This window comes from Psammomys obesus, unplaced genomic scaffold (assembly GCF_907164565.1).
Source record: "Psammomys obesus unplaced genomic scaffold, mPsaObe1.curated_primary_1811, whole genome shotgun sequence".
In the NCBI taxonomy this organism is placed as follows: Eukaryota; Metazoa; Chordata; class Mammalia; order Rodentia; family Muridae; genus Psammomys; species Psammomys obesus.
The window spans coordinates 7,438,887-7,463,628 of record NW_026585895.1 but is presented as its reverse complement, the minus strand read 5'-3'; the positions used below and the strand labels follow the sequence as shown (position 1 = coordinate 7,463,628).

The 24,742-nt window shown below is 43.6% G+C and overlaps 1 protein-coding gene across 6 annotated transcripts in view; it reads right to left on the bottom strand.

Moving 5' to 3' along the window:
• Window positions 1-24,742, bottom strand: part of Znf385b (zinc finger protein 385B) — a 286,071-nt gene that overhangs the window by 31,390 nt on the left and 229,939 nt on the right. For all 6 annotated transcript variants that reach the window (XM_055600670.1, XM_055600671.1, XM_055600672.1 and 3 more), the window contains one exon: window positions 5,549-5,711. In XM_055600670.1, the coding sequence (XP_055456645.1) occupies window positions 5,549-5,711 (163 nt within the window). The remainder of the gene's footprint in view (window positions 1-5,548; window positions 5,712-24,742) is intronic.

The window sequence follows — 24,742 nt, the reverse complement described above, 5'->3', positions numbered from 1 at the left end:
ATAATGTATTATTTTTATTTTATGTGCACTGATATTTTGCCTGCATGTATGTGTGTGTGTGTGTGAGGGCACTAGATCCCCTGGAACTGTTACAGACAGTTGTGAGCTGCCACATGGGTGCTGGGAATTGAACCCAGGTTCTCTGGAAGAGCAGCCGGTGCTCTTAACCATTGGGCCAACTCTCCAGCCATGAGATGAATGGTTTTATTCAAATATCCCCTTAAATAAAAAATGTATCACTTCCAAAATAAAGCTTCTTCCTATTACAGTTAAACACTATAGGTAAGAGCTGCATAAGAACTTTAGGATTATCAAAACAACAGCAACAAAAAAACCAAACAAACAAACAAAAACCGGAATGTATGCTGTCCCTCTCACGGTCACTGGCATACCTAAAGTGTAAGTGGCCGCTGAAAAGTTAAGTATGCACCTACTTTCTAACTCTGGGAAAAACTACATCTGGGCATACTTGAGCGAGGTACCTGACTTTATTCCTCCTTGCCCCCTCCCCCGGTATTCTTGCCTGTGTTGCTCTAAGTCAGGGAAGCTGAGAAGTGACTGGGATCAGAGTGAGTTGGAACAGGAGTCCCTGGTTCTCCCTGACTCTACTGGGGTGGCTCCCGCAGGGTCTACCACTCGAGATGCTGGGCCAGTCACACTTCTTCACCGTTACCATAGTCTTGGGAGCAACCTGAAGGTGGTGGCTACAGATTATTTATATTTATATCACTAATTTCCAATCTTAACTATTGCTAGACTGAGAAGCCCTTAGAATAGGGCTATAGCAAATAGAAAAATCTTTCTATTCGCTGCTGCACCCCTGCATCTAACACACACACACACACACACACACACACACACACACACACACACACTATTACACCACTGTAGAGAGCAGTGGGGGTCCTCAACCTTTGTAACGCTGCAACCCTTTAATACAGTCGCTCATGTTGCAGTGACTCCCTAACCCATTTTCACTGCTACTTCATAACTGTAATTTTGCTACTGTTGTGGCCTATAATGTAGATATCTGATATGAAGGGTGTTCTTAGGCCAGCCCTGTGGAAGGCTCGGTTGACCTGCCAAAGCCCGTCCAGGACAACCAACTGCATGGAGACCCTGGTTGGAATGTGATTGGAGAAAAGGTGGGCACCAGCTTTAGCCCTTCTTGTGGCCGGGCTCCTGAAGGGTCCTCACGGAAACACTTACGTGACCACGTCTTGCAAGCGCGGCGTGTTTATAAAGGTCCTGTGGCTGTATTTCATGCAGAGCATCTGTGTCCATTGTTTTTGCTCTAAACTGCATTTATAAATTTAGCTGGACACTTGAGATGGCTCCTCATGTCTTCCCTTGCTTAGAGAGCAACCATTTAAAAGTCTCCCTAGTTTTAAGTCACTTTAATATACTTTGAACCAGAAATGTTTTTCTGCATTGTATTAGTTCATTAATTTTTAAAAGGCCTAATATAAAGCCTAGGGCTCTGGGATATGGGATATGGCTGATTGTATTGATGGTTCGTTATTTGCAAGAAATAAGGTTTCCTGTGAAGGCTCTGTGAGTCTGAGCCTGTACCAAGTTCTGAAATGCTGTCACAAAAGAGCCTTCAATGTGGTCTGGGGGTGGGGGGGCGCATCACCACCGGATGGGCAGTGCCTCATGCCATTGCGACACGTGTGCTCCAGGGAGAGATCTGGGTGCAGTGTTGGCCTATCTGTTCCGGCTGTCTTCCTGAGGCTGCCTCATGCTTGCTGTGTTCTGACCCTAATTCTCCCCAGATACATTCCTCCCCCTTCTCACTATGTTCCCAACACCCACGGAAGCACCATTAAAAGTTGGGGCAGATCCTGGGAGACCAGAAAGCTACTTGTCTGTATTTTACACTTCATTCTACCTCAGCTTTGAAGAATTGAGTGGGGCAGCTATTCTTACTCAACTTTCATTAGCCTTTGAAAATCATGCAGTTGGGATTTCCTATAAATGAGACACCTGCTATTGTATTTTAAACCTACTTTATTTACTGACCTGAGAGAAAGACCCAGAGAGCTTGCCATGTCATCCTGACATTCTTACATCTGTTGGCTCTATTATAACAAATCTCTCTGTATTGTACAGACCCAGATTCAACGTGAGCCAAATTATATCTCCAAATATAACATAAAGGAGAGAAATGGTTGCACCAAGTGTCAAGGAGCGGGTAGAAAGACTCATCAAACCCCTGCAAGATGGGAAGTGCACATTTCAGAATGAACTATGTGTGCTCCTGGGGAGCATGAAGGATCCCAGAGAGGTCTTCAGAGGCCTCCATGTACCTCAGCACATACTCCAAGTCCTTGTCTTATGTCCAATGGTACTCAATGAATCCCAGAATGCTGTTCTCCTGAAAGCTTTCTCTCTCAATGCCTCATTCTTTCTTTTCCTTCGAAATTTGCTTCCCTTCAACAACTTTCTGCTGCTAAGTTGATATGAAAAGAAGCGGGGTTAGTAAATTCTGTGGTGAGAGCAGTTCCCCACATTGTTGAGGGTTCAGGCATGGGGTGGCCGCCTTCTTCTCATCCAAAACCCTAGGCATCACAGTTGCTGCCTAAAACCAGTGGCCAGGGACTCTATCCAGAAGAAAAGACCATTGCTGGGTGAATTTCAGTCTCACGGGATTTGATAATCAACTATGGAGTCCCTGTGAGTGACTCAGTTTTGGCTGTGTCTTTAGAGGCAGTGTGGTCTGAGAGAGGCATTTCTGTCAGGCAGGTATCACAATTTGCCTCCCGTCCTCCTCCTCTCACTTTCTCACCTTATTCTACCCAAGCCAGTTAGAAAGAACTGGCTTTTGTGTCTTCTGTTTTCCCATGGGATTTTAAATGAATGAAAGGTGCTGACTAGAATATGTAATAATAACAAAAAGCAGTTCAAGGACTTAGAAATAGGTGGTTAGCAAGTCATCCTTGGTTAGGTTACTTATATCAGATTCTCTAGTTGGGTAAAGCTAATTTCCTCCCTTGGAAATTATACAAAACACAAAGGAATTCTTATTTAGAAACTAGTTTCAGCTAAAGGGGACAAAAGAACATACACCTAACAAGTACAACTCAGTTATTTTAAAAACACTGTCCCCCATTGACGTTAGTGTTACGTTGGCCATCATAGAAATATTATATTTCATTCACATTAATATATTACAAGCCATGGGTAATCTAATCAATGTGTTTTGCAAATATGTAGATTTTTGAGTAAGGTGTCATGGAAAGTGAGGTGCTCCAAATGCACACATTTTCCTCATTCCTGGTCCACACCTGGAGCATCTCCCAGTGAGAGATTTACATGCTGAGAGACCACAGGTACAGTGGCAGGAGGTTTGTGGAACCGTCACAGGGGAAGCTGAGATTTCAGGGTTAAAGGACACCTCATGTTTACCTTTGAAATGCAGTCATTCCTATTTCTGTTTTCATCTCTCCACTCTCATCTCCCGGGGTTTTCCCTGAACCTTGGTCCTCTTTCTTTGTTAATCTCACCTACATTCTTGGCCCTAGATTGGTTCAGTAGCTCACTAGGCAAACATAGCTGCCTAGGAGGTCCCTTTGTTTTGTGAACACCAGTCCTCCACGAATGCCAACGTTCAAACGTTGGAAGAAAAACCTTGAATTGTTGAAGTGTATTTCAACAGTCTTCACTGGGCACCCTATAGGCCTGAGAGCCTGTGATCATAACTGAGCCTTTTTCATTTGCATTTCCTATGTCCACGTTGCTCTCTCCTTGATTCCTTGATTCTATCTCCTCTTCTCTTTGACTCTTTCTAGTTCACTTTCTGCTCATTACTTTTACTGCCATCCTTAGAGCAAACACAATTCCCAGATGGTTATGGGGCTCACATGAAATGCTGAGCACATTCGGTTGCAGTGTTGGGAGTATTTATCGAGCCTATTGCCTATTTGATTAGCTCAAGCCACAAAGTACACTGAAGAAATGGGGTGACACTAAGTCCATTCTTTTATCTTTTTACTTGTACGTTCTGCTGGAGGTGAAGACAACGAGACAGGTAATAAAACCTTTGGCAGAGTATTGTTTCATAAAGGCAACAGTACTCTGTGGAAAATGAAAGCTGGTGGGAAGTCAGGGGACGGGACTGCAGATTTTGCTCTTCCAGAGGCAGGGCAACTGCTAGCAGACAACTGCCTTGACAATGGCCTCACCTCGAGCTGCAATGCCAGTTGTGACACTGCACACATGAAGACGGTGTTTGGTATGTACACTAATAAGTGCTTGAGGCATAGGTTAAATATTAGGCTTTCCATTCGCCTATATGGGGGTTCTGTTACAAGGTTAGAAGTGCTATGAAACACTCCAGGACTTAGCACATGGTAAGATTTGGTGACCCTCTCCTAGAAAGCACAAAGGATCATTATTATAGACACGAAATCTGGCAGCTTAATCCTAGGCTTCCATGCTTTTGGAGTCAGAATCTACAGGACTTAAGCAATAACGTTTCCTTTGTACATAGTTTTCTTATTTGAAGAGAGGCTTTCTGAACTCTCCTCTTATGGTAATGGATTTGCCTGTCTCTAGTGGCCCTGGGCAGTCATGGGTAAGCATTCTTCAGCTTCCTCCTCAAGTGCTATAGGGATTTTGATGATCAGGAGAGAACCTGAAGTGTGTATTTCCCAAAACATAGAAGTCTCTAACGCCAGAGTCAAACATAAAGAAAGGGACACGTCCTCTTACTGTCCTTTAACAGACACCATTCCTCAGCTAGCCACTAAAACAGGATGACAAATCCATCACGGGTCCCAAGGGCAGCTGTGAGAGCGAGCCTATCAACACCCAATTTCATGGTATCCACGCTGCAAGAGACAGAGAGAATTTTGTTTCCCACTGAAAGAACTCACTCAGATATTACAGGTTCTGTACGAAAGGATTTTCTTATGAGGCTCTTCCACCAACAGCACTTTTCTAATGATATATTAAGGATTTCTGTTAAGCAATTCTTGGCTTCGTAAATAATTCCTTTAAATTATTTGAGTCTATTTGTAATTCAGAGAAGAGCTTCATAGAAGTGTTAAAGAATCAGAATCTGTTATGTCATTCTCTCAGAAAACGTTATCCCCCAACTCTTCACTGAGATTAGAGGATAATACATATGTTATATATATTATTAACATAATAATATATATTATTAACAGGTTTAAAAATCCCTTATCCAAAAGAACCTGTAACACAAACCAAACATAAAAGGAACAGAAAGGAATAATACCACTGTTTTATATCCATTCCTTGATTTTTGCCTGAACATGGGACCAACAGTCTTTGCTTATTTTGATACATATATACTTATATACACACATATATTTAAATATATATATTTTACAACATGGAATGGCAACATATCAAATGTTTACATTCTGTGCTAACACATACTCCTTCCTGTGAGGGAAACATATCATATTACAAAAATAAATCATGGAGAGTAACATGCAACATCCAAGGGGGAGGAAGGTGGGGTTGGGGCAGGGGAGTGGGAGGGACAAGACAATGCCAAAGAACAAAAAGTGTCATTGACCTGATTTGTCAGAGCTGTCGCCTGTGACTGGCCTGACGGAGCAGCTGGGATTAGCCTTTGCGCTGTCCTTGGAAGAAACCATTTTGGGTTTATTTTTCGTTGCCTCTAGTGCTTTGACCTTCTTGGCATGTTTACTTCCTTTGTAGTGGGCCTCGGCCTGGCTCTACAAAGGAGAACAAATCAGGCTCATTGTTTTGCTACTTACAAACACCACGATGGATGAGCATGCAGGAAAAAAATACAGTCAGTCATAGGTACCACAGACATTTACAAGTGAGTGCTTGACTACATTTCTGGCATTTATCTAAGAGGTTTCAACATATCCAGCCTTGCTGTCTGCCAGAGGACTTGTGTCTTTGAAAACCTAGAAATGCCATCAGTAGACCACAGGATCAAAAGCATGAGGACGGTGAGGTGGGTCAGCAGTGCCCTCTCACCCCTGCTCATGCCGGGGAGGATTGCTTTCCTGACATTTGGCTGGCAGCATCCACGCTGAGCATCCTATCCAGCCTTGCAGACATGGATTTCCGCAGTCACCACTGCTCACTCCATAAAGCCTGTCTGCTCCGCACCTAGTCTCCTGTGGTCTCTGCTCAGAGAGCGGCTAGAGTGACGAAGTGACAGGCCGAGGGATGCTGCTGAGTGAAGATGGCACTACATTCTGAGGCATCTACATGCCTTATCGTGCATGATTCCAGTTCCAATTATAGCTCATGCCACAAGGGAGGTGAGGACAGTCCTTGATCTCAGATGGGATTCTCACATCAAAGCAGTTAGCATTAAATTCTCATACATAAAGTGTATGTAGCACTGTGACTTCGATACCAGATCAAAGGAAGTAGAAAGCGAGACAAGAGACAACCCTAAACTACAATAAACCTAGAAGACATTTAGTTAATTTACTGACATTTGGAAAGCTAACCTCCATCTAAACAAGATCTTTTTGGCATCTTGAATTACTGTATACAATGAAAAAAATAAGTAAATATATTCATTTGAATTTCGTTCTGAATAGACTGAAAAATAAACACACACATGTAGTAAAACCTAAACAAGACACAGTGAATATGCTGGTTTAGGTATAAAGCGACATACATGAGAAATTTTATGTAAACAAGATGGGGGTTTATTAGAGGATTTTTAAGCTAATACTTTTTCCTTTGTCAGTTTTCATTAGAATCTGAGTGTGTCTAAAAAGGATCAAGGCCACCAAAAGTTCATAGGACCATGAGAAAACAGGTACAATGCAGATCCACTCATGAGGAAGTGGGCAAAGGCGGCATGAACAAAGGCAGAGCAAAAGCAAAAAGGATCATCGTGAGTAGTCTTGAGGAGATTTCCTAAAATGGGCAGCTTTTGAGTGAACGTCTGAAGGAAGAGTTACACATGAACTGGTAGAAGAAAGTGCACGTTTGGTGGGAGAATGCTGGCCAAGGAAACAGAGGCGTGTGTACAGCTGGAGCAGGGTTTACACTGAATACGTGATAGACTATCTACAAGAGAAGGCCAGTGGTAGCCAGGCGTGGGAGCAGGATATTGCAGGGATGGAAGTCTTCAGCAAATGCATGATGCCACAGATTCCCCGTGGGGAGGACTTCTAGCAAAGCTGATTATTATGTTTATTGACTGATTATGAGAAAGGGACAGTGGACGAGGAAACATGGTGAATACAGGCTAATCTGGGGGTTAAAATCACGAGTATATGAATTTAACAAATTGTTCCCGTTATAATAGTAGCCCAAGTTCCTGGAAACGTTACTCAACACCACTCCTGTAGTCCTTTGCTTAAGTGAAGCCAACGGGTTTACTGGTCATTACTCAATATAGAGTGTTCTTCCAAAATGCCACATTAGCCTGAGTGCCATCTGAGGGCATGTGTGTGTGGAAATGTTTTCCTGACTTCCCGCCTTGTTTTGTTCCAACTCAAGCAGAAGACACGTAACTTCACCATCTTCAGCAATTTAGCTCACTTGTTTCTATGGTGACTATGAACAGCACTTCAATGCCCCATCACTGGGCAGCACCGTGGGGGGAGGCCTGGTTTAGCTGAATGCACCTGTGATGAGATGAAGGTAGGTGGGCGTTCTGCTGAGCTCTAGCAGTCTGAAGATGAGGGAAAGACGCAATGAGTCGAATGTCCTACCTGCACATTTGCTGTCCCATTGGAGTGGGAACTCAGTGGTTTTCGGAGCTCTCTGAATTTGTTGTGTTTTTTCATGTGGGCTAGAAAATGGATGTGAAAACAGGGATTTGCTGCCTTGACAGAAGTGTAATCAGGGGGTGGGTTTATTTTGCATTACAACTAAAAGTACTTCCATGACTTCCCTTGTGTATGACCCTTGTCCCCCAAGGCCCGTGGTAAGCATACTTCTGCTTTTCTCAGTATTTCCCAGCAATTGTAATTTCAGTTTTTCATTGACTTATCATTGCTCTTACTCAGTAGGCTGACAGATTTCTCATATTCTTTGCCAAAGTTAAAAAAAAATTCCTATGGAAAAAGAAAAAGCGTACTTAAGACTTTCTTCTGTTAGCCAAGAAAGGTGAAGTCAAGGATAGCTGTGTAGTTCTGGTCATGTTCAAGCTGCCAACTTGCCATAGCTCTGAGTTATCCTCAGAGGGAGTCTCAACTGGGGGATTGCCTTGATCAGATGGGCCTGCAGGCACATGTCTGGGGCATTTTCTTGATTGATAATTGACTTAGGTAGGAGTCCTAGACTGTATAAGAAAGACGGTTGAACAGAACCCAGGGAGTGAACCAGGAAGCAGGGTTCCTTATTGGTTTCTGCTCTAGTCCCTGCCCAGACTTCCTTCAGTCTTGGATTATGACCTGAAAGTGCCTTCTTCCTCTAAGCTGTTCTTGGCCACAGTCTTTATCGCAGCAACAGAAAGCACACCAGAACAATAGGCATAAGCTAGGAAAATGAATGCAATTTAAAAGTGCCTAATGGAAATAATAGTGATGACTAATGTTCCTGAGCACTGTTCCAGGCTGGGCGCACACTGCATGAATTAGCCCACTTGATCCTCACGGTATCTCGTGACAGACTGCTTTCTCAGCCAGTGCCTCACAAATGAGAAACTATATACACTAAAGGCAGACAACTCACCAACAGCCACAGAGGGTGTCTGGAAGGCATCTGGTAGCCAGGGAGTGTTTAGATGGCTATCTCCATCTAATTATGTACCCACACGCAGATGCCTACGACTGCACTAAGTTCGCACTGTAATTCTGTTAGCACTGAAAAGTTACAAAGGAAGCACACTGCTTTAAATAACACATGAAGGCCTTAGACCTTATCACTGCCGAAATTTCTATGAGTAGGAAATAGCTACCTAATTTTGGAGAAAGATAATGCATTAGCCCCAATCCTTTTAACGAGTAGCTGAGAAAGCCCCAAAGTCCCACTTTTTTGTTATATACTAATTTCTACAAGGTACTAAGCTATCCCACTGCCCCTTTTAAAATTTGAGAGAGGCTCTGTAGCCAAGTCTAATCTGCAACTCACTATGCAGCAGAAGCTGGCCTTGAACCCCTGACCCTCTGCCTCCTTGTCCCAAGTGCTAGAATGACAAGCACATGGCACCATGCAAGGTTCTAAGTACACTTTTCAATACCTCATCTTTTCAAGTGCCCTGAGTGGTTCAGGGTTATTTAGTGCCCTTTGGCTCAAGAACACGATTCTCTTCTCTAAATATAACTTTCAAGTACAAGATGAACAGAGCGTGATTTCCTTATTACTATTTCCTGGCATCAGGGCAGGGAGCTAACAGCGTCAGCCAGCACTCGAGATAAAGACACAGCTATGTGATATCTCACTGCACGTGGAGGTCTCTTCCACAATGTGACCCGATCTTCTTCTGAGTTTGGGGCATGGAGAAGCAGGCATCTAGGGTCTGTGGCTCCCACTGACTGGCATTTGCAGCAAGTGAAGTAGCTGATGGAGGAACAGACAGCGTGGTAGGCACCCTCCCTCTCACTTGGCACACCTCTGCTTCCCTAGGACATTCTTGCTGAGTGGCGCTTTGCTGTCCTTGGTACTTTATCTGATGCAGTGTCAACAGCTTTGCCTCCTGGGCAGATCTTCAAGCGAAAGTGAGACACTGTTAAGTAGCAACAACACTGACCCTACTTCATTAGCAAGGAAGCACCTTAACTGAGGAGTGAAAGAGCCAAGGACGAGAGCCAGGGAGCTCATGGTACCAGGTGACACGCAATCAGACAATGGACCTGCTGGGCCGGGCTGACTTTCCTAGCAGCCCAGGGACTGAGCAGCAGCAGATGGCCATCTAGTGCCAATGGCGTCAAGGGCGCTGCTGTAACCCCACCTGGCGGTGCCCAGTGCTTGCAGATGTGGCTTAGCAGTAGGGCCCGCGCTTTGCTGCACAGAACCTGGGTTTGAGTCCAAGCAGTGAAGAAGGAGAAGGCAGAAGAGAGCCCCTAGGAAGAACTGCAGACATAGTAAGGGTTGCTGGAAGGACCACCTGACCTCCACCTAGGGTCTGATGGCCTCGTACTTTACAGACCATGTCTATAGCTCCCGGGACACCCAGTGTCCACTGGCAAAACCGCCTTTGCAAGACAGGACATCCAGGCATACATTCCCCTCCCCCCCCCATTAATTCTCTTCAGTACCAAGACCCTTCGATTTCCCAAATCCTCAACATTTCTCAGAACTCAGAACCTCACTGGTCCGAATAAAAATGACAATGAGTTAGACATGGTTTTGACTGAAGATTAAAAATGTAACAAAGTATTCCCTGGGAGACATTTTAAAATCTATAGTGCTTTCGCCTCCTGGTTTCACTGAAGGTCTAAGTTCTGCCTCCGAGAAGTAGGGCTGCCATCTCCAGTCATGATGTCAAATCAGGCTCAGTGTGTGTGGAAAGGCGGACTCTCAGAATTATGGGAAGTGCCTAACTCTCCACTTACAGGACAGACCTCTTTGTGTTTAAAGAAATAAGCAAACCTGTTTCCCCGATTAAAGAAAATGGACCATCTAAATTGTGGTATCTCCTTCTCTCCTACCTTAGGTACCAATGTGCTCAGCAGCATAATGAGGGAGGGCAGCAATGGTTAGTTAATGTCAGACCAAGTTATGGCTGTAGGGGGTGGTCAGTTAATTTTAAACAAGCAACAATACATTATAAATAAAACATCTAAATAATTAAAATACTAAGTAAAACATGCCAAATAAGCTACCATAAACAGGCTAATAAACCTGATTGTTCTAAAAACAATTTGGCACAATCCATGTGTTGGACAGTGTGTCATTTTTTTTAAAAAAATGAACTTCACGTGTGAATCAGTAGATGGAGGAAAAGAAATACAAACCACAATCCAAAGTTCAAGGTGAAAAAAATAACCCGAAGCCAGAGGGTGGGAACATCAAGGACAGAGCAACTAAGAACCATGGGAGTCGGAGAACAGAAAAAAAAATCCCTTCAGATTGTAGGGGATCATGGAAGCTCTTCAAAAGAGGGCATGGAGGTTGGGCCTTGTCTCTGGGGTGGGCTCTGAGATGACAGTGCGCAGCAGCAGACACTTTGGGGCAAGAAGAACAGCATGTGCAGGACAGCACAACCCTTGAACTATAGTGTTCCCTGGCGTATGTGCTTTTAGCTCCTCTCAAACACACTGCTACAGAGAAAACAACAGAGAGATGCTGCTGATCTGTCACCTTAAGCATCACGTCCCTTGTGAAATGGAAGCCATTACAGTGCTTTCCAATTACACATCAAATGCTCTATTAGTAAGCATTTTGAATAGAAAGCGATGCTTTTACATTACAGATCTTATCCTGTGTGCTAAGCCATAATCCTGTATCATGGCTGGACCACTCTGATAATTATCTGAGATAAAATCGTGACACTTTGAAATCTATCAATAAGATAAGAAACATATTAAAAATTACCGAATAGAAGCTAAATAATTACTTGAATCTCTGCCTTATCACAATTTTTTTTCCCACAAAACTCTTTTTTACTAGTAAAAGCCCTTTAGTATGTATTTTTGCACTGATAAGATTTGGTACTTCCAGACACACGGCCACACTATGAGAAACTACAGATGCTACCAAGAGAAAGGCTCACTCCATCCAAACATGGCTACTAAAGCTTTCTTCTGATACTGTCTGCAGTATCAGTAACTACATAGGACTCCATTCAATCCTCACTTAACTAGGAATCTGTTGAAAACAAAAGGCTCTGACAAAACCACGACCCCTCTGAACTTTGGAGCTTAAAGAGACTCCATGTCTTTGCTCTTCTCTGAGATCTACCTGGTTGTGGTTCAGCCAGCGCCCCTGTACGTGTAACTCCAGGGGGCACTCCCACACAGTTCATCCCAGATCCTATCCGCTAGGCCACAAGCAGCAGGCCAGCGTCCTGCAAAAGACATTCTACGCACACTGTCTGAACAACGGAGAACTCCCACCCCCCAAATTCTCTAAAGCTTTCTGTATCACTAAAGGGAAAAGCAGTGGCTCTCTAGCAGAAAAATGATGTGCACTCTAGACTGTTAATTCTCTTTGGGCCCAATTTAAATTCCATCAAATATTAGAGACAGAAGTAGAGTTCTTGGGTCACAACTGCTCCAGAGTGCCACTGTTTGATGCCCGGCTTTACTCACACCTCGTTTCACTTTGTCCATTTCAGCGGAGACAAATTAAGCCATTTCTTAAGAACGCTGAGGTCTTTAGTGCCCTTCAAAGTAATTTTTCAAATACGCCCCATTAGTCATCTGCGAGTCTGGATGCCTGTTTCCGCTTGGCGTAGGAAGCTGCACGGAAGCTCACCGACTGCCTGCAGGTGATACGTTGGGAGGGCGCTGCAGCTTGAGTTAATGGTCCGCTGGGATGTGGTGGGGAGACTGGGAACGGGCCTCTCAGAAAACAAGCACGGTGGTCTCTCACAGCTTCGGGTGAACACAGCTCAGGCACTCCTCCCGGTTTTAGACTTCACATTCGTTGTCTGAAGGCGGATTGTTGCTTTTATGTGATTCCCAGCAGTCTTAGCGCCTTCCCTTGGGGATCCAACCATACACCGCATTACCAACTTAGGGCTTAGGGCTGACGGGGGCAGGCATAAGAGACACAGTTATTCTGGAGTTCCTGTATTAACTGCGATCTGACTGTGGGTCCTTTAATTTGGTCAGTTCTGATCTCTCTCTTTCCTAGTTCTCCATTTCATTTCAAATTAGGCCATAATTAAAATTTATCTTCATAAAAAAATAAAAGAAAATAAGCAAAGAAGTTTCTTCTGTACGCACTCTAAGGCGAAGTTGAACATGGATGATCCCCATCTTCATTCTGTTCATAAACAATGACAATCATAGAGACTGCACTTTGAAAAATATTTTCTTTCACCACTCGAATGGTAGGGCGCCTGCGTGAGTTCCTCAGCGTAGGTGTTTAGCATCACGGCTCTGCTACATGTCACTACAAATTACCTAGGAATTTTCAAGTGTCTGAGATGCTTGGTCTTTAAAAAGCAACAAGACTGTTTACGCTTTGCAGTGCGGTCTTGTGACTTTTGAGGGGTGCTTACTCTGTCTTCTGGGTTGGCGATCAGGTCTAGAACACAGTGAGCGTGTATGCGAATACCTCGCGCTTCGGTGAATTCCTAATAAGCGGCTAACAGTCTAACTGGGAGAGATGAAGCAATGAACCCTGGTGAGGTGTGCTCCACCACCTCAGGTCAAAGGGGAATGGCTGATTGACCCCAGAGACTGCACTTAATAAGCTTACTCTCTAAATGATTATATCCAGCGCAGGAAGGTAAGTGCTTCGTACACTGACATGACTAAAATATGAAACTATACAATCACTTTTATAATGTAGAGAATACCTCATTTTCTTTAAAACTGTGCACACGAGGACTAAACCCCTGAGATCATTTTATGAATCACATAGATTTTATTTTTCGTTTTTACGACACAAGAGGAAAATATTGAGGATTGGTTAGTGATTACTCATTATCTTTGAATGATTTATTTTGGGATTTTTTTTCCCCCAAGTATTGAAAAGTGGAAGTGATCCATCTACCTCCTTCAAAGAAATTTCACATTTTATATAAACCTGGGAGGTGTTAGCTACTCCCCTGGAACTGGGAGGTAGATCTCCAACTTTTCGGTGACTCAACTTTCACTTCTGGGCTGGCATGTTTCAGAGGACCGCAAGCTTTCAGGGGCCGTTGCTGTGGCCCTTCACCTAACTAATTCAAATGTTCTCAACTGTCTCTTAACTCAGGCTCTTGGACTTTCACATTCATACCACGAAGCAGCCCGAGGAAGCATTACACTCTTCCATTTCCAGAATAAGGACGTTTATATAAATGATACCAAATAAGTCTAAGATGAGAACCTGCACTGTGTCTCCTAGTCCACGAATAATAACCGTGATGCCCGCTACAGTGGCAGAGTGACTGGGAGGGCCCCAGCTCGGGGAACAGGTTTAAACACAGCTCTAGCAGCATTTCTTATGTTGATGCATAAGCTTATCCATCATCACTCACCCGAGAATCTGTTTTACAGTTGCTGAAAGATACATATTTCAAAGCGTCCAATTAGGGACTAGGCCCCAGCGTAACATTAAAAGTCAGATTAAATAAAATACGTAGATATGAAGAGCACTCTGATAAACTCTCATAATAATACACAAAGGTAACTACGGGGAAATAATGAAACCACAGACAACCTTGCCATGCTAACTGTGTCTTTATACTAAAGCACCAGATTAAAGCTGAAGTTTTCATTCTGATTTATATGTAAGAGCTCTGCCTACTTGAAGTAAAATAGGAACAAAACGTCTTCACCTTTGATTCACCTACAAAATCTGAAATATTTTAGTCAGCCATTGCTGCTGGATTCCCCTTTCTGAGTCTGTGTGCTGTTTTCTATAGGGTCCACTGCAAACAGCAAGATGGCTGAGGGCGTGAAGGTGCTTGCCGTCGAGACCGATGACCTGAGTTCATCCCCTGGATGTCATATGTGGAAGGCGAGAAACAATTCCCACAAATGTTCTGCTGACCTATATGTTACAACAAAGGTTGTTCAGAGATCACATATGATGAGATCAATGTGAGTTACCTTAGTTGGACATTTTCTTGAGTCCAATTCATGTATATGGGAGCAAGAAAGAAAAATCTACAAGTAGAAAGTTAGCATTGGGGGTTCATTCTCTTTATTCAAGAAACAGATGTTCGTTGAATACCCATTATTTCCCAGGCACCATTCTAGGTGAAGGGACACACAGATAACTGAAACTTGCATTCTATTATGGGGACATAGAAATAATGAGTTCATATATATGTAGAATATTTTCAGAGGGCGTAGAGTGGTGATACGTTCTCTGAATATGCTGCACCATCCCATAAAAACAAGGAAGAATAAGGTAGCATGCTAAAGTGGTATGACATGCCATTTCAGGTACCAAGGAGACTCTGGAAGGGAATTTACCCTGAGACCTGAATGAAGTGAATGAGGTGGTTATCTAAAAGAAATCCTGCTACAGAGAGCACTCGCTGGCTCATCCTTTCCTTGCTCAGTCATTAAACCCTGCTTTTTCTTAGCCCTTTCTGGGTTTTAACCCAAGCTTTCCAATCTGCTCTCTTGTCTAACCGCACCCATATTACAGCACATAAAACCGCCTGCACATCAGATTCTGGATGTCCAGTCTGAATATCTAAGCATCTTCAACAACAACAAATCAAAACTGAACTCAGGGTAACAGACTGTGAGTTTCCCTTTCTGTACCTCTTGGCTCCATCATCAGCATCTCTCGGCATGTGTTGAAAGGACCCAGGGCGCCCCTCATTATCACACTCTACACCCATGCCAGAGCCTATGGATTTCGGCCTGGTGCTTTTCCGGTTAGGTTGATTCTCCCTCGCTGTCACAACCCCCTGATTAAACCTGCCGTCATCTTTTAAAGCCTTCTCCGTGGCCACAGGAAGACCTTCCTCGGCTCTCGGTAGTGGTATTTTCAAACACAAAGCTGACCATGGTCATTCCTTGGTTTTTAAAAATCCACAAGGCTTCAGTGTTGTTGCTTCCTGAGCCTAAATCATCATACTGGTGACCTGCCTGATCTTCTCCCTCCGTACTTCCGGATGTTTTGTTTGACCCTCTCTTTTGTTCTCAGAGGCAGAAACTGAGGGTGTGGCTGCAGGCACGTAAAATACATGAGGTCATCTTTCCTGGGCCTGGAAGTTAGCTAGCCCTCGTGTCTTGTCTCCGTTGACTCCTGTTCTTCTGCAGAACCTGGCTAGACTCCCATCCTAAAGAACCCTTCCAAGACCCCTGCAGTCACATACTAACTTTGGATTCTTTCAGAGAACAGTTCACCAAATGCTAGCGCGGGCCTCCTTCTGACTCTGTAGGGTATTTTCCAAAAGTCCTCCCCTATTCTGCACTTATTTATGAGTTCAAGTGACCATCTGATTAACTCTGTCTTCTCCCATCAGACCATAGCCTCCATTACGGTTCGTACCTTCAAGAGGTTTCTTCTTCATTGAAACGTAGTGGCCATCTGATAAATACTTATTACATGGATAGGTGAGTGAATGAATATACAATCTCTTTCACTTCAAAAATATCATTTAAGATAGAGGATGGGAAAACAGAGCTGACTTTAAATTGTGTATAGCCAAACGGCAGAGAAAGTACCAAAAAACAGATAACAAGAACGTAGCTCTGGTGGATGGGGAGATGTTTCAGGAGGAAACGAGAATTTTGTTTGGGTGTCTGTCTAGGCTGCTCACCGGTGCACACTGGAGAGAGTCAGCCATTGCTGGCTGAGGAAGAACTAGCTGCCGTGTGGGCAGCTGTTTGCGAACTGGATGACAAGATGATGGATGAATCTTTGGACACAGATGAGGGTCCAAAGGAATTGAGTACAGTGGGAAGGAAATCTGTTTGAGAAAAGAATCTCAAGAAAGCAGTTATGTACAGCGGGGATAAAAATCTATTTCGGGAGAGAGTCTTAAAAAGACAGTGACATCTGACATGCGGGGCTCAGCAGTCAGGATGGAACGGTCACCAGGAAAGTAGGATGGACCAAGGAAAGAGGACAGAGAAGAGGACAGTGAAAAAGTCCAAGAGAAAATAATTTAAAACTCCAACTTTCTAGGAAGAGCTGTAGTCTTCATGAAGTGTAACAGCACTTAGGTGCTAAAGCACTTTTCTGCCATTTCAGATCAGCTTTATTAAATAACTGGAAAATAATAGAATCTGAGGTCATCTCGTTCTGGAAGTTGGCAATGTAGCACCAAAAGCAGAGGGGTAGCCATGTTTATATAAACATGGGGCTGGTAGCTGCCTCAAGAGAAATTAGAGCACCTTGCCCCCATCACTTTAAAGAACGGAAGAATACACAGCCAGAAAGGAAACATAGTTTCCAAAAAAGCTTCAAGCATAAAGGCTACGACACATTTTCCTGAACTCAAAAATAAAAATACAGACACACAGCTGCTGTTCTGGCTTGCCATGAGCCAGGCACAGGACCAAGCACTGTCTGTGAGAGCCTCATTTTACCTCATAAAGCCACACAAAGCATAGAAGATGAGTCAGAGAACTCTAGACAGTTATTATTGCTCAATCACAATATCAGAAATGCAAGGTCTTGGATTTGAATCAAAGATTAAAAAACGGGCTCTTCAGCATATTGCAGATCAATGAAGGAGGCCCCAAGCTTAGATCAAAACAGCCCTCAAAGAGGATTCAAAACCAGACAGGCCCTGCTAAAAGGTAAACTAGAGTCAAGAGGGATTATTTTGGTGGTGGGGGGTGGGGGAGAAGTAGCCTTTAAGGTCATGTTAAGTTTAATTTTTACCATAGAGCATGGATTTAGTGACTTTAATGATCTTAGTGACCAGGTTGCCCTTATTATCATTCCCATGACCTGAGCTTAGTACCAGAGGGAAGGCCGAACAGATCCAGTCTTTGCCCTTCTGTCATCATCAATGGGATCAATGGGGTAAGGGTGTTAAACAAAGAGTTCCATAAATAAATATATATATTTCCTAACTGTGACACATTTAACAAAGCTGGTGGGAGTGGATAAATTAGAGCACCAAATCTTGAAAACCTGCTTCAAGGAGGAAATATTTAAAGTCAGACCTGAAAGATGAGCAGGAACTAGACCCAGAGGGGGAAGGAGGGGTCTGTAGTACTTAGGGAAATCAAAGTTACAGTGGCTATTGGATGAAAGCAACAAGGGCCAGCGGCAGGAACTCAATCAGATGTGGGCACACTCAGGAATCTGAAGTTTGAGGATGTTAGGTGACAGTATCTTGTTTAAAGAAAATGTTAAATAAGTAAGGAAATTTCTGATTTCCTTTAAAGGTATGATTGTTATAAGATATTACTACATGGCTACAAACTGGGGAAAATGTCAGAAGTGAATACATGAAGGTCCAAAAACTAAAACATTTTAAAAGAGATGCTGTTAGCTGGCGAAAAAAGAGAAGAAGAAGAAAAGAAAGCTGCTTTAAAAGGACTGTTAGCTGCCAGAGGTGAAGCAATTTGTTAACATCATGGCACAGTCACTGAAATGATACCACTGCTTTTTCAGTGCAGCTAAGTACATACATGGGCTTGAGAATCCATCTCTGCTAGTTTCCAGCATTTAGGCTTCAACCCCCTTTGTAAGAATCATGTACTATCTTTGAAGTAAGAATTTGGAACAAACAAAAATGCAGTTTATACATTCATACACACCTGAATTCCCAAAGATTCCTAGTTAATACAATCCAAATTAATAAGAATTTATCACATTTATAAAAATGCATATGCATGCAAATAATAATTATTCGGTATGTAAATCTCTAGCAAGCTGGAAAAAAATGCCAGATATTCATATTTTTCAATCTTTGCATTTTTTTAAATTTACATCTGTAAACTCAGTAATCCTATTGTGGCACTTAACAAATGTGGAGATCTATCATTTTCTCAAGACTTACAGATATTGATGCGTACTCCATTCTCTGACCATCTGTGCAAATGTATAGTCTGAACACAAAATGTGACTGCTGGTATTTTTAGTTTAAAAATATGTGTGGAGCATTTTGTTGGCTTAAACCACTTCAATTACAAGATTCTTAACAAATTATTAATGGCTCCGTTAGAACCTTTAGAATCTAATCTTTTCTGTTCCTCCCAAACGGCACAAGAAAAAGTCGACAGAACCAACATTACTAACTGGCTATGACATCAGATCCCAGATCAGCACAGGAGGGCTCTGTAGGTGTCTCTCCTAATACAGCATTCTGCATCTCTCACTCTAAATGAAAGTGGGTGTGAGCAGCACTAGAACTCATTCCTATGGGATGAACTCCAGTCTTCAGAGGCACACTGAAGGCAGGGCCCTAAGTGGCCCCCAGGGGGAAAGGCTTTGCATGGTCTGTCGTTAATTTAAATAAAAAACGGCCTAAAAACGGCCTGTTCTGCATTTTCACTACGTGCTGGTGACTGTCGGTAGATTTACTTATTCTCTGTTATGTGTATGAGTGCTCTGCCTGTGTATGTATGTGTACCACGTATGTGCTGGATGCCTTGGGAGTTCAGAAGAGCACACTGGGTCCGTTACAACTGCAGCTTCGGTTGGTGTTGAGCCACCACGTGGGTGCCGGGAACCAAACAATGTTCTTTTGCAAGAGTACAAGTGCACTATCTCTCCAGCCCACATGCTGGTAATCGTGAATTACAAAACTAAAATACTCTTCCTTGGCAATGCTCTTCATTGTTAGTCTAAGTTTTAAATAGGTGTTGTGGTTACTCTTATGTTTCTCCTTTCCTCCAGCACTGGCATAGAATCCAAGTTCTCGGGCATGCTACTACTGAGCTGTACAACTCAGTAAATTTTAATTGTGTGTGTGTGTGTGTGTGTGTGTGTGTGTGTGTGTGTGTGTGTGTAATCCACTATGTATAATCATTCTAAGAGGAAATTCCTTTATCTATGTATACAGTGTTCTGTCTGCATGTGCACCTGCATGCCAGAAGAGGGCAACCAGATCCCATTATAAATGTTTGTGAGCCACCATATGGTTGCTGGGAATTGAACTCAGGACTTCTGGAAGAGTAGCCTCTGACAAAACCCCTGACACCATTAATGACACTCTGCTCTGCTCTGCTTGCAGACAGGAGCCTAGCATGACTGTCTTCTAAGAGGTTTCATCCAGTAGCTGATGATAACAGATGCAAACACTCAGAGCCAAACAATAGGCTGAACTCTGGGAGGTTTGGGGAAGAGTGGAAGGATTGAGAGAGCCAGAGGGGTCAAGGACACCACAAGAACACCTACAGAGTAAACTAACTTGGACCCATGGGAGCTCACAGAGACTGAACCACCAATCAAAGAGCACACATGAGCTGGACCGAGACCCCTACACATATGTAGCAGATGTGCAGCTTGGTCATCATCTGGGTCCCCTAACAACTGGAGCAGGGGCTGTCTCTGACTCTGTTGCCGCCTCTGGATCCCTTTCCCCTAGCTGGGCTGCCTTTTCTGGCCTCAGCAGGAGAGGATGTGCTTAGACCTGCTGCAACTTGAGGTCCCAGGGTGGGTTGGAACCCCTTGGGGGTCTCCCCTTCTCTGAGAAAAAGGAGATGGGAGGATAGGGGAAGGGGGTTGCGAGGGTGGGACTGGGAGGAGAGGAGGGAACGGGCTGAATCGGGTTGTGGAGTGATTAACGACAAAGAAACTGAAAAGAAGAAGAAAAGTAAATTCCTAATGGTGAGAACCCAAAGTCATCTCAGATGTGTTTAAAATTGTAAACCTCTGCTCTTCTTACTATGGCAGTTCAAGAGCTGATCTGACATGAACATACAATATCACAAGGATTTCAAAGGTACAGAAGCAAATCTTTTTAAATTTTATGTGTCTACTTGAAATTTCTGTTTTAAGAGGTTTTTTTTTTTTTTAATATTTCCTCTTGAATATGTCGGTGTGATTAAAAAGCACAAGTCATTTGCTTTTCCCCTCAGCTTTCACTGTCTTATTCAAAACTGATCTTCATTTATTTTCACATTTACAAAGAAAAGTGTTAGGCATGAGGCCCGCTACTTTATTTTTTAATGTGATCTGCAGTGCATATTAGGCATCTCACAATGGTGCAGTAGAATTATCACGCATTACTGCTAAACCACACCCCTTCCGACTTGTGATGTTAGCGGCCATGCCACACACACAGCAATTAAGTTACACTGGCATCCGTGCACGGGGGTTAGAAATGCACGCCAGTGAAAACGCCAGCTGTGTGGGCAGCTGCCTCCCAGCACCCTCAGCCTTCTTCCTCCACTTTGTCTTGACATGGGAAAAGATGCTCATGTGTGCTGCTCCTAACTTTCTGATTTTCTTTTTAATGCACTGACAGCTTCATATTTGTGTATTGTGAACGGTCGTCATTTCCACCTTTCACCTCGTCACCGCTCTCCTCTCCAGATGAAACCCTTCCTCCCAGTAAGCCTTACCCTGCTCCCCCGTCGTCTTGTGTGTGGTCACTGATAGTGCTAGCAATGCCCACTTTTCAGTCAGATGGAAAGCTTAGAGCAGTGAGCACTGAGTCACGTTGTCAAAGCCCAGACGCTGATAGTGTGGTGCGTTCCTCAGAGTCCTCGTTTGCCAGACCAGTCGTGTGATCCGTGAACACAGCATATATTCTCCATGTTCCCTAGAACATAGAGCTAGAAAGGCGGGGGGGGAGTGTATGTGTGTGTCGGGGAGGGGTAGAGTAGAGGGGTTTTGTTCACTTGCTTTTGGATTTACATGAGTGCTGACTGGTGATTTAGCTCAGTTGGACTTGCCTAGTATGAGACCCTGGGTTCAACTCAAATCACCATTAATACCACTGAAAAGAGAAGAAAGGAATGAATGAAAGGAAGGGAGGGAGGGAAGGAAGAAGAGAAAAGAAAGGAAAGGTAAAAGGTTTAGGCAAGTAAGATCTAGAACATGAGAACACGTTAATAAAAGATGTTGAACATCAGCCCCCGAGAAGAAAAATTAGCCACCTATCTAAGAGACCATGGCTTCGGATAGGAGAACACAAACTATTCTGCATGATTTGGGGAGGTCATGGAGTCCCTGTTGCCTGTTTGAGGACCATGGGCCACAGATGTAACAAGCCATACTTGGTTTCTCCATATGTGATCCAGGCTAACTTCAAAATTACAGAGATCCACCAGAACTAAAGGCATGAGCCAGTGTCACCAAGGCTGGCTGAGCCCAGTCTGATTTAGCTATAGAATTACACAGTTCTTCCGCTTTACTTTCTCTCAAGGCTTCCCCTCTTCACTGCCTGTGTGCAGTTATAGAGATGGCCTGTGTGAAGAGTGTCAGTGTAGAACTGGCAGGGAGGTGGCACTCACGCAACAGCATTCCACTGGAGGCTGTTCTAGCCACTGGAGGCTCCTGTCCTCTCCAAAATCATGGCGCAGTTAGCACCACATAGCTTTAAAATCCCCTCTCTCTCTCTCTCTCTCTCTCTCTCTCATTTTTCTTTCCCCAGGGAGATAACCAAGTCCATGAAAATTGCCCAGGCCTTCCCTCTGAGGCAGGGGCATTTCAATTGTTTCTTAGCCACTTATTTCTTTTCCAAAGAGGCCACTCTCAGTCACTCTGTCCACACTGTTTTGCCAGCAGAGTTTGATATTTTGAAAACCGACTGAAGCGGTAATTTCTCCTCTGCTGTCTTCTTCCACCTCCTCATGCTGCAAGTCATGGATGGAAGAGTTCCTACAGCCTTGCCACCAGATCTGAAGTCCTTGGGCCTGCAGCCCAAAGCGCTCCCATGTTATTCAAAGAGCTGCCTGGGAGGTGCGATTAGCTAAAGAGGTCTCTTTCCTGCAGGGTGTCCTAAGCTGTTTTAAGTCACCCCTCTTACTCAAGCAGTGGAGCATACAAACTTCCGTCTATTTTTTCCCTCTTTTTTGGGTCATACATAAATAATACTTTCCATTTCTTGTTGTGGAGATGTGAAGAAAATTCTAGCCAACTGCCTAATAAAGCATTATAGAGAGAAGCTATGGAAAACCAAATGCTTCCTAAAATAAAGCCCAGATCTCTGCTTTAGACCGGCAGCTAATCACGTTGAGCCTAGAGGGGCTTAGCCTAGAATCTCTATCTGTCCTTAATTATATATTGAATGAATGTGAGGCTCAAATCCCAAGCCACAAAAATCAAGCGAAACCTTTTCTTATTGTTAACGATTCCAGAATCAGTCTTAACTGAAGAAATCCATACCCAGCGAGGAAGCAAAATACAGAAACGCTTAGGAGTCTTTCCAAAGCCCCAAGGGGCATGGAAAGTTTTGGATGAAAAACAACAAAATGACTTGAAAAAAAAAAACTGATAAGGAATTCAAAATCAAAAGGCTTTTTATTAAAAGGGTCATTAGCTGAAGAATATTAGAAACACAATAACTTTAGTATTTTTTTAAAGCGTTTTTAGCATCTGATTAGCCAGTTGGCCGCTGGAGGTAGACCAGAGTTTGCTGCAGCGAAGGTGAGTTAGAGATAGATAGCGGTGGCTGTCCCCTGAGAATGGACGCTGATGGGCAGAGCTGGCTGCTGGTACCTTCACTCTAACATCCGCATTTACGCTCTGAGCGCCATGCTAGGCAGAATGCACCATTCTGAATATGGCTGGGGACGAGAGCTAGAGTGCCATGGCGTGGGAGGCTTTTTTTTTTTTTTTTAAACTGGGAAGATACTGAATCATATATTGCATGATTTCCCCATTAGTTCATACAGGATCTGATTAGTCTTTATAAATCATTATGCTCGCTTCAGTGTGCGTGTGTGTGTGTTGTGTTGTGTGTGTGTGTGCGTGTGTGTGTGTGCATGTGTTATGTACTCTCTCCTGTGCACATATGTTTGCAGGTATGTGTGCACCTGTGTGGAGACCGGAAGCCAGCAGGTACTGTCTTCCTCCATTGTTCATCTTTTTCTGAGACAGAGTCTATCACGGAACTCAGAGCTAAGCTCCACCTGTTGCCGCAGCCTGCTGCCACACTCTGGCCCGCAGGCTTGCGTGGCAAACACTTCACTGGAGGAAGCCATCCCCTCAGCCCGAGCAGGATGTTTAAGATCAGCCCTACCTACCTACCTATCTACTTAAAATAGAAGGGGATCCCGAGGACTGCAACGCTCTCGTACTCACACAGCACTGCCTCGGAAGTGAGGTTCTGAAGAATTTAATGAGTAACTACTATATCCCTCAAGAAGCTGACAGAACTTTTAAGAGCTTTGTTTAATGGCAGCTATTGAAGAAAACTTTTAGCACCCTATGTCCCTGTTCCGTGTAATCACGCTATATTTCTGTCATGTTGAAGCAAAAAATGTTCATCATTTTGTCAGCTCTGTCTTGAGAAACAGAGAATTGCCTTCTCAGGCTCTGGAGATTTATGCTTTTAATTACCTCCTATCTGCTTCACTACCCTCCAAACCTAAGAATCAATATAAATAGTCTTATTTATGGGAAAAAATGTAAAATGTTTGGTGAAAGCTGGCCATCACTTCCTAGACTTTCATGGAAGCTATTGACCCTTCTATTTTTGGCAATGTACCTTTGCTCTTCACAGAACTGGCCGGGTTTTCAAAGTTACAGTATTAATTTTCCTTATAATCCATATTGCTTAGTAGCAGATGTAAATTTCACCCTAAGCATTGCAGTTCCGGGATCGACACTGAGACGGGGCGGGGGGTTCCTCAGCATCTCTTGACTTAATCAGCTGCTGCAGAGTTCTGTTGAAGTCCAGCCTTCTCCAGTTCCCTCCGCCCGCCCTCCCCCCACACTCACATTTCAGTGAGGGCAACATCCATGACTCTTTTTTTTTCCCCAATAGCAGTCATGCTGGCACAGGTAAAATTTAATTTAAAATTTAAATGACTGGGCACCAGTGTTCTCGGACGCATACAACTTCTCCATGAATGGGCATGTAGCTATTCCTCATGTTCATGAGCGATCGTTCCTGAAGCTTCCTTGAGTGTCAAAATCTGGGATCGCTGAAATTCCTTATACAAAATGACATGGGATTTGACTATATCCGCCCGTGTTCTTTTAAAATCATCTCCAGAGTGTTGACCACACCACTGAAACATAAATTCTGTGCAATAGCTCTTAGGCTGTGTTGTTTAGGGGATGAGGTGAAGGGAAACAGTCTGTGTTTTCAGTACAAACCCATTCAAGATTTTGACTATCT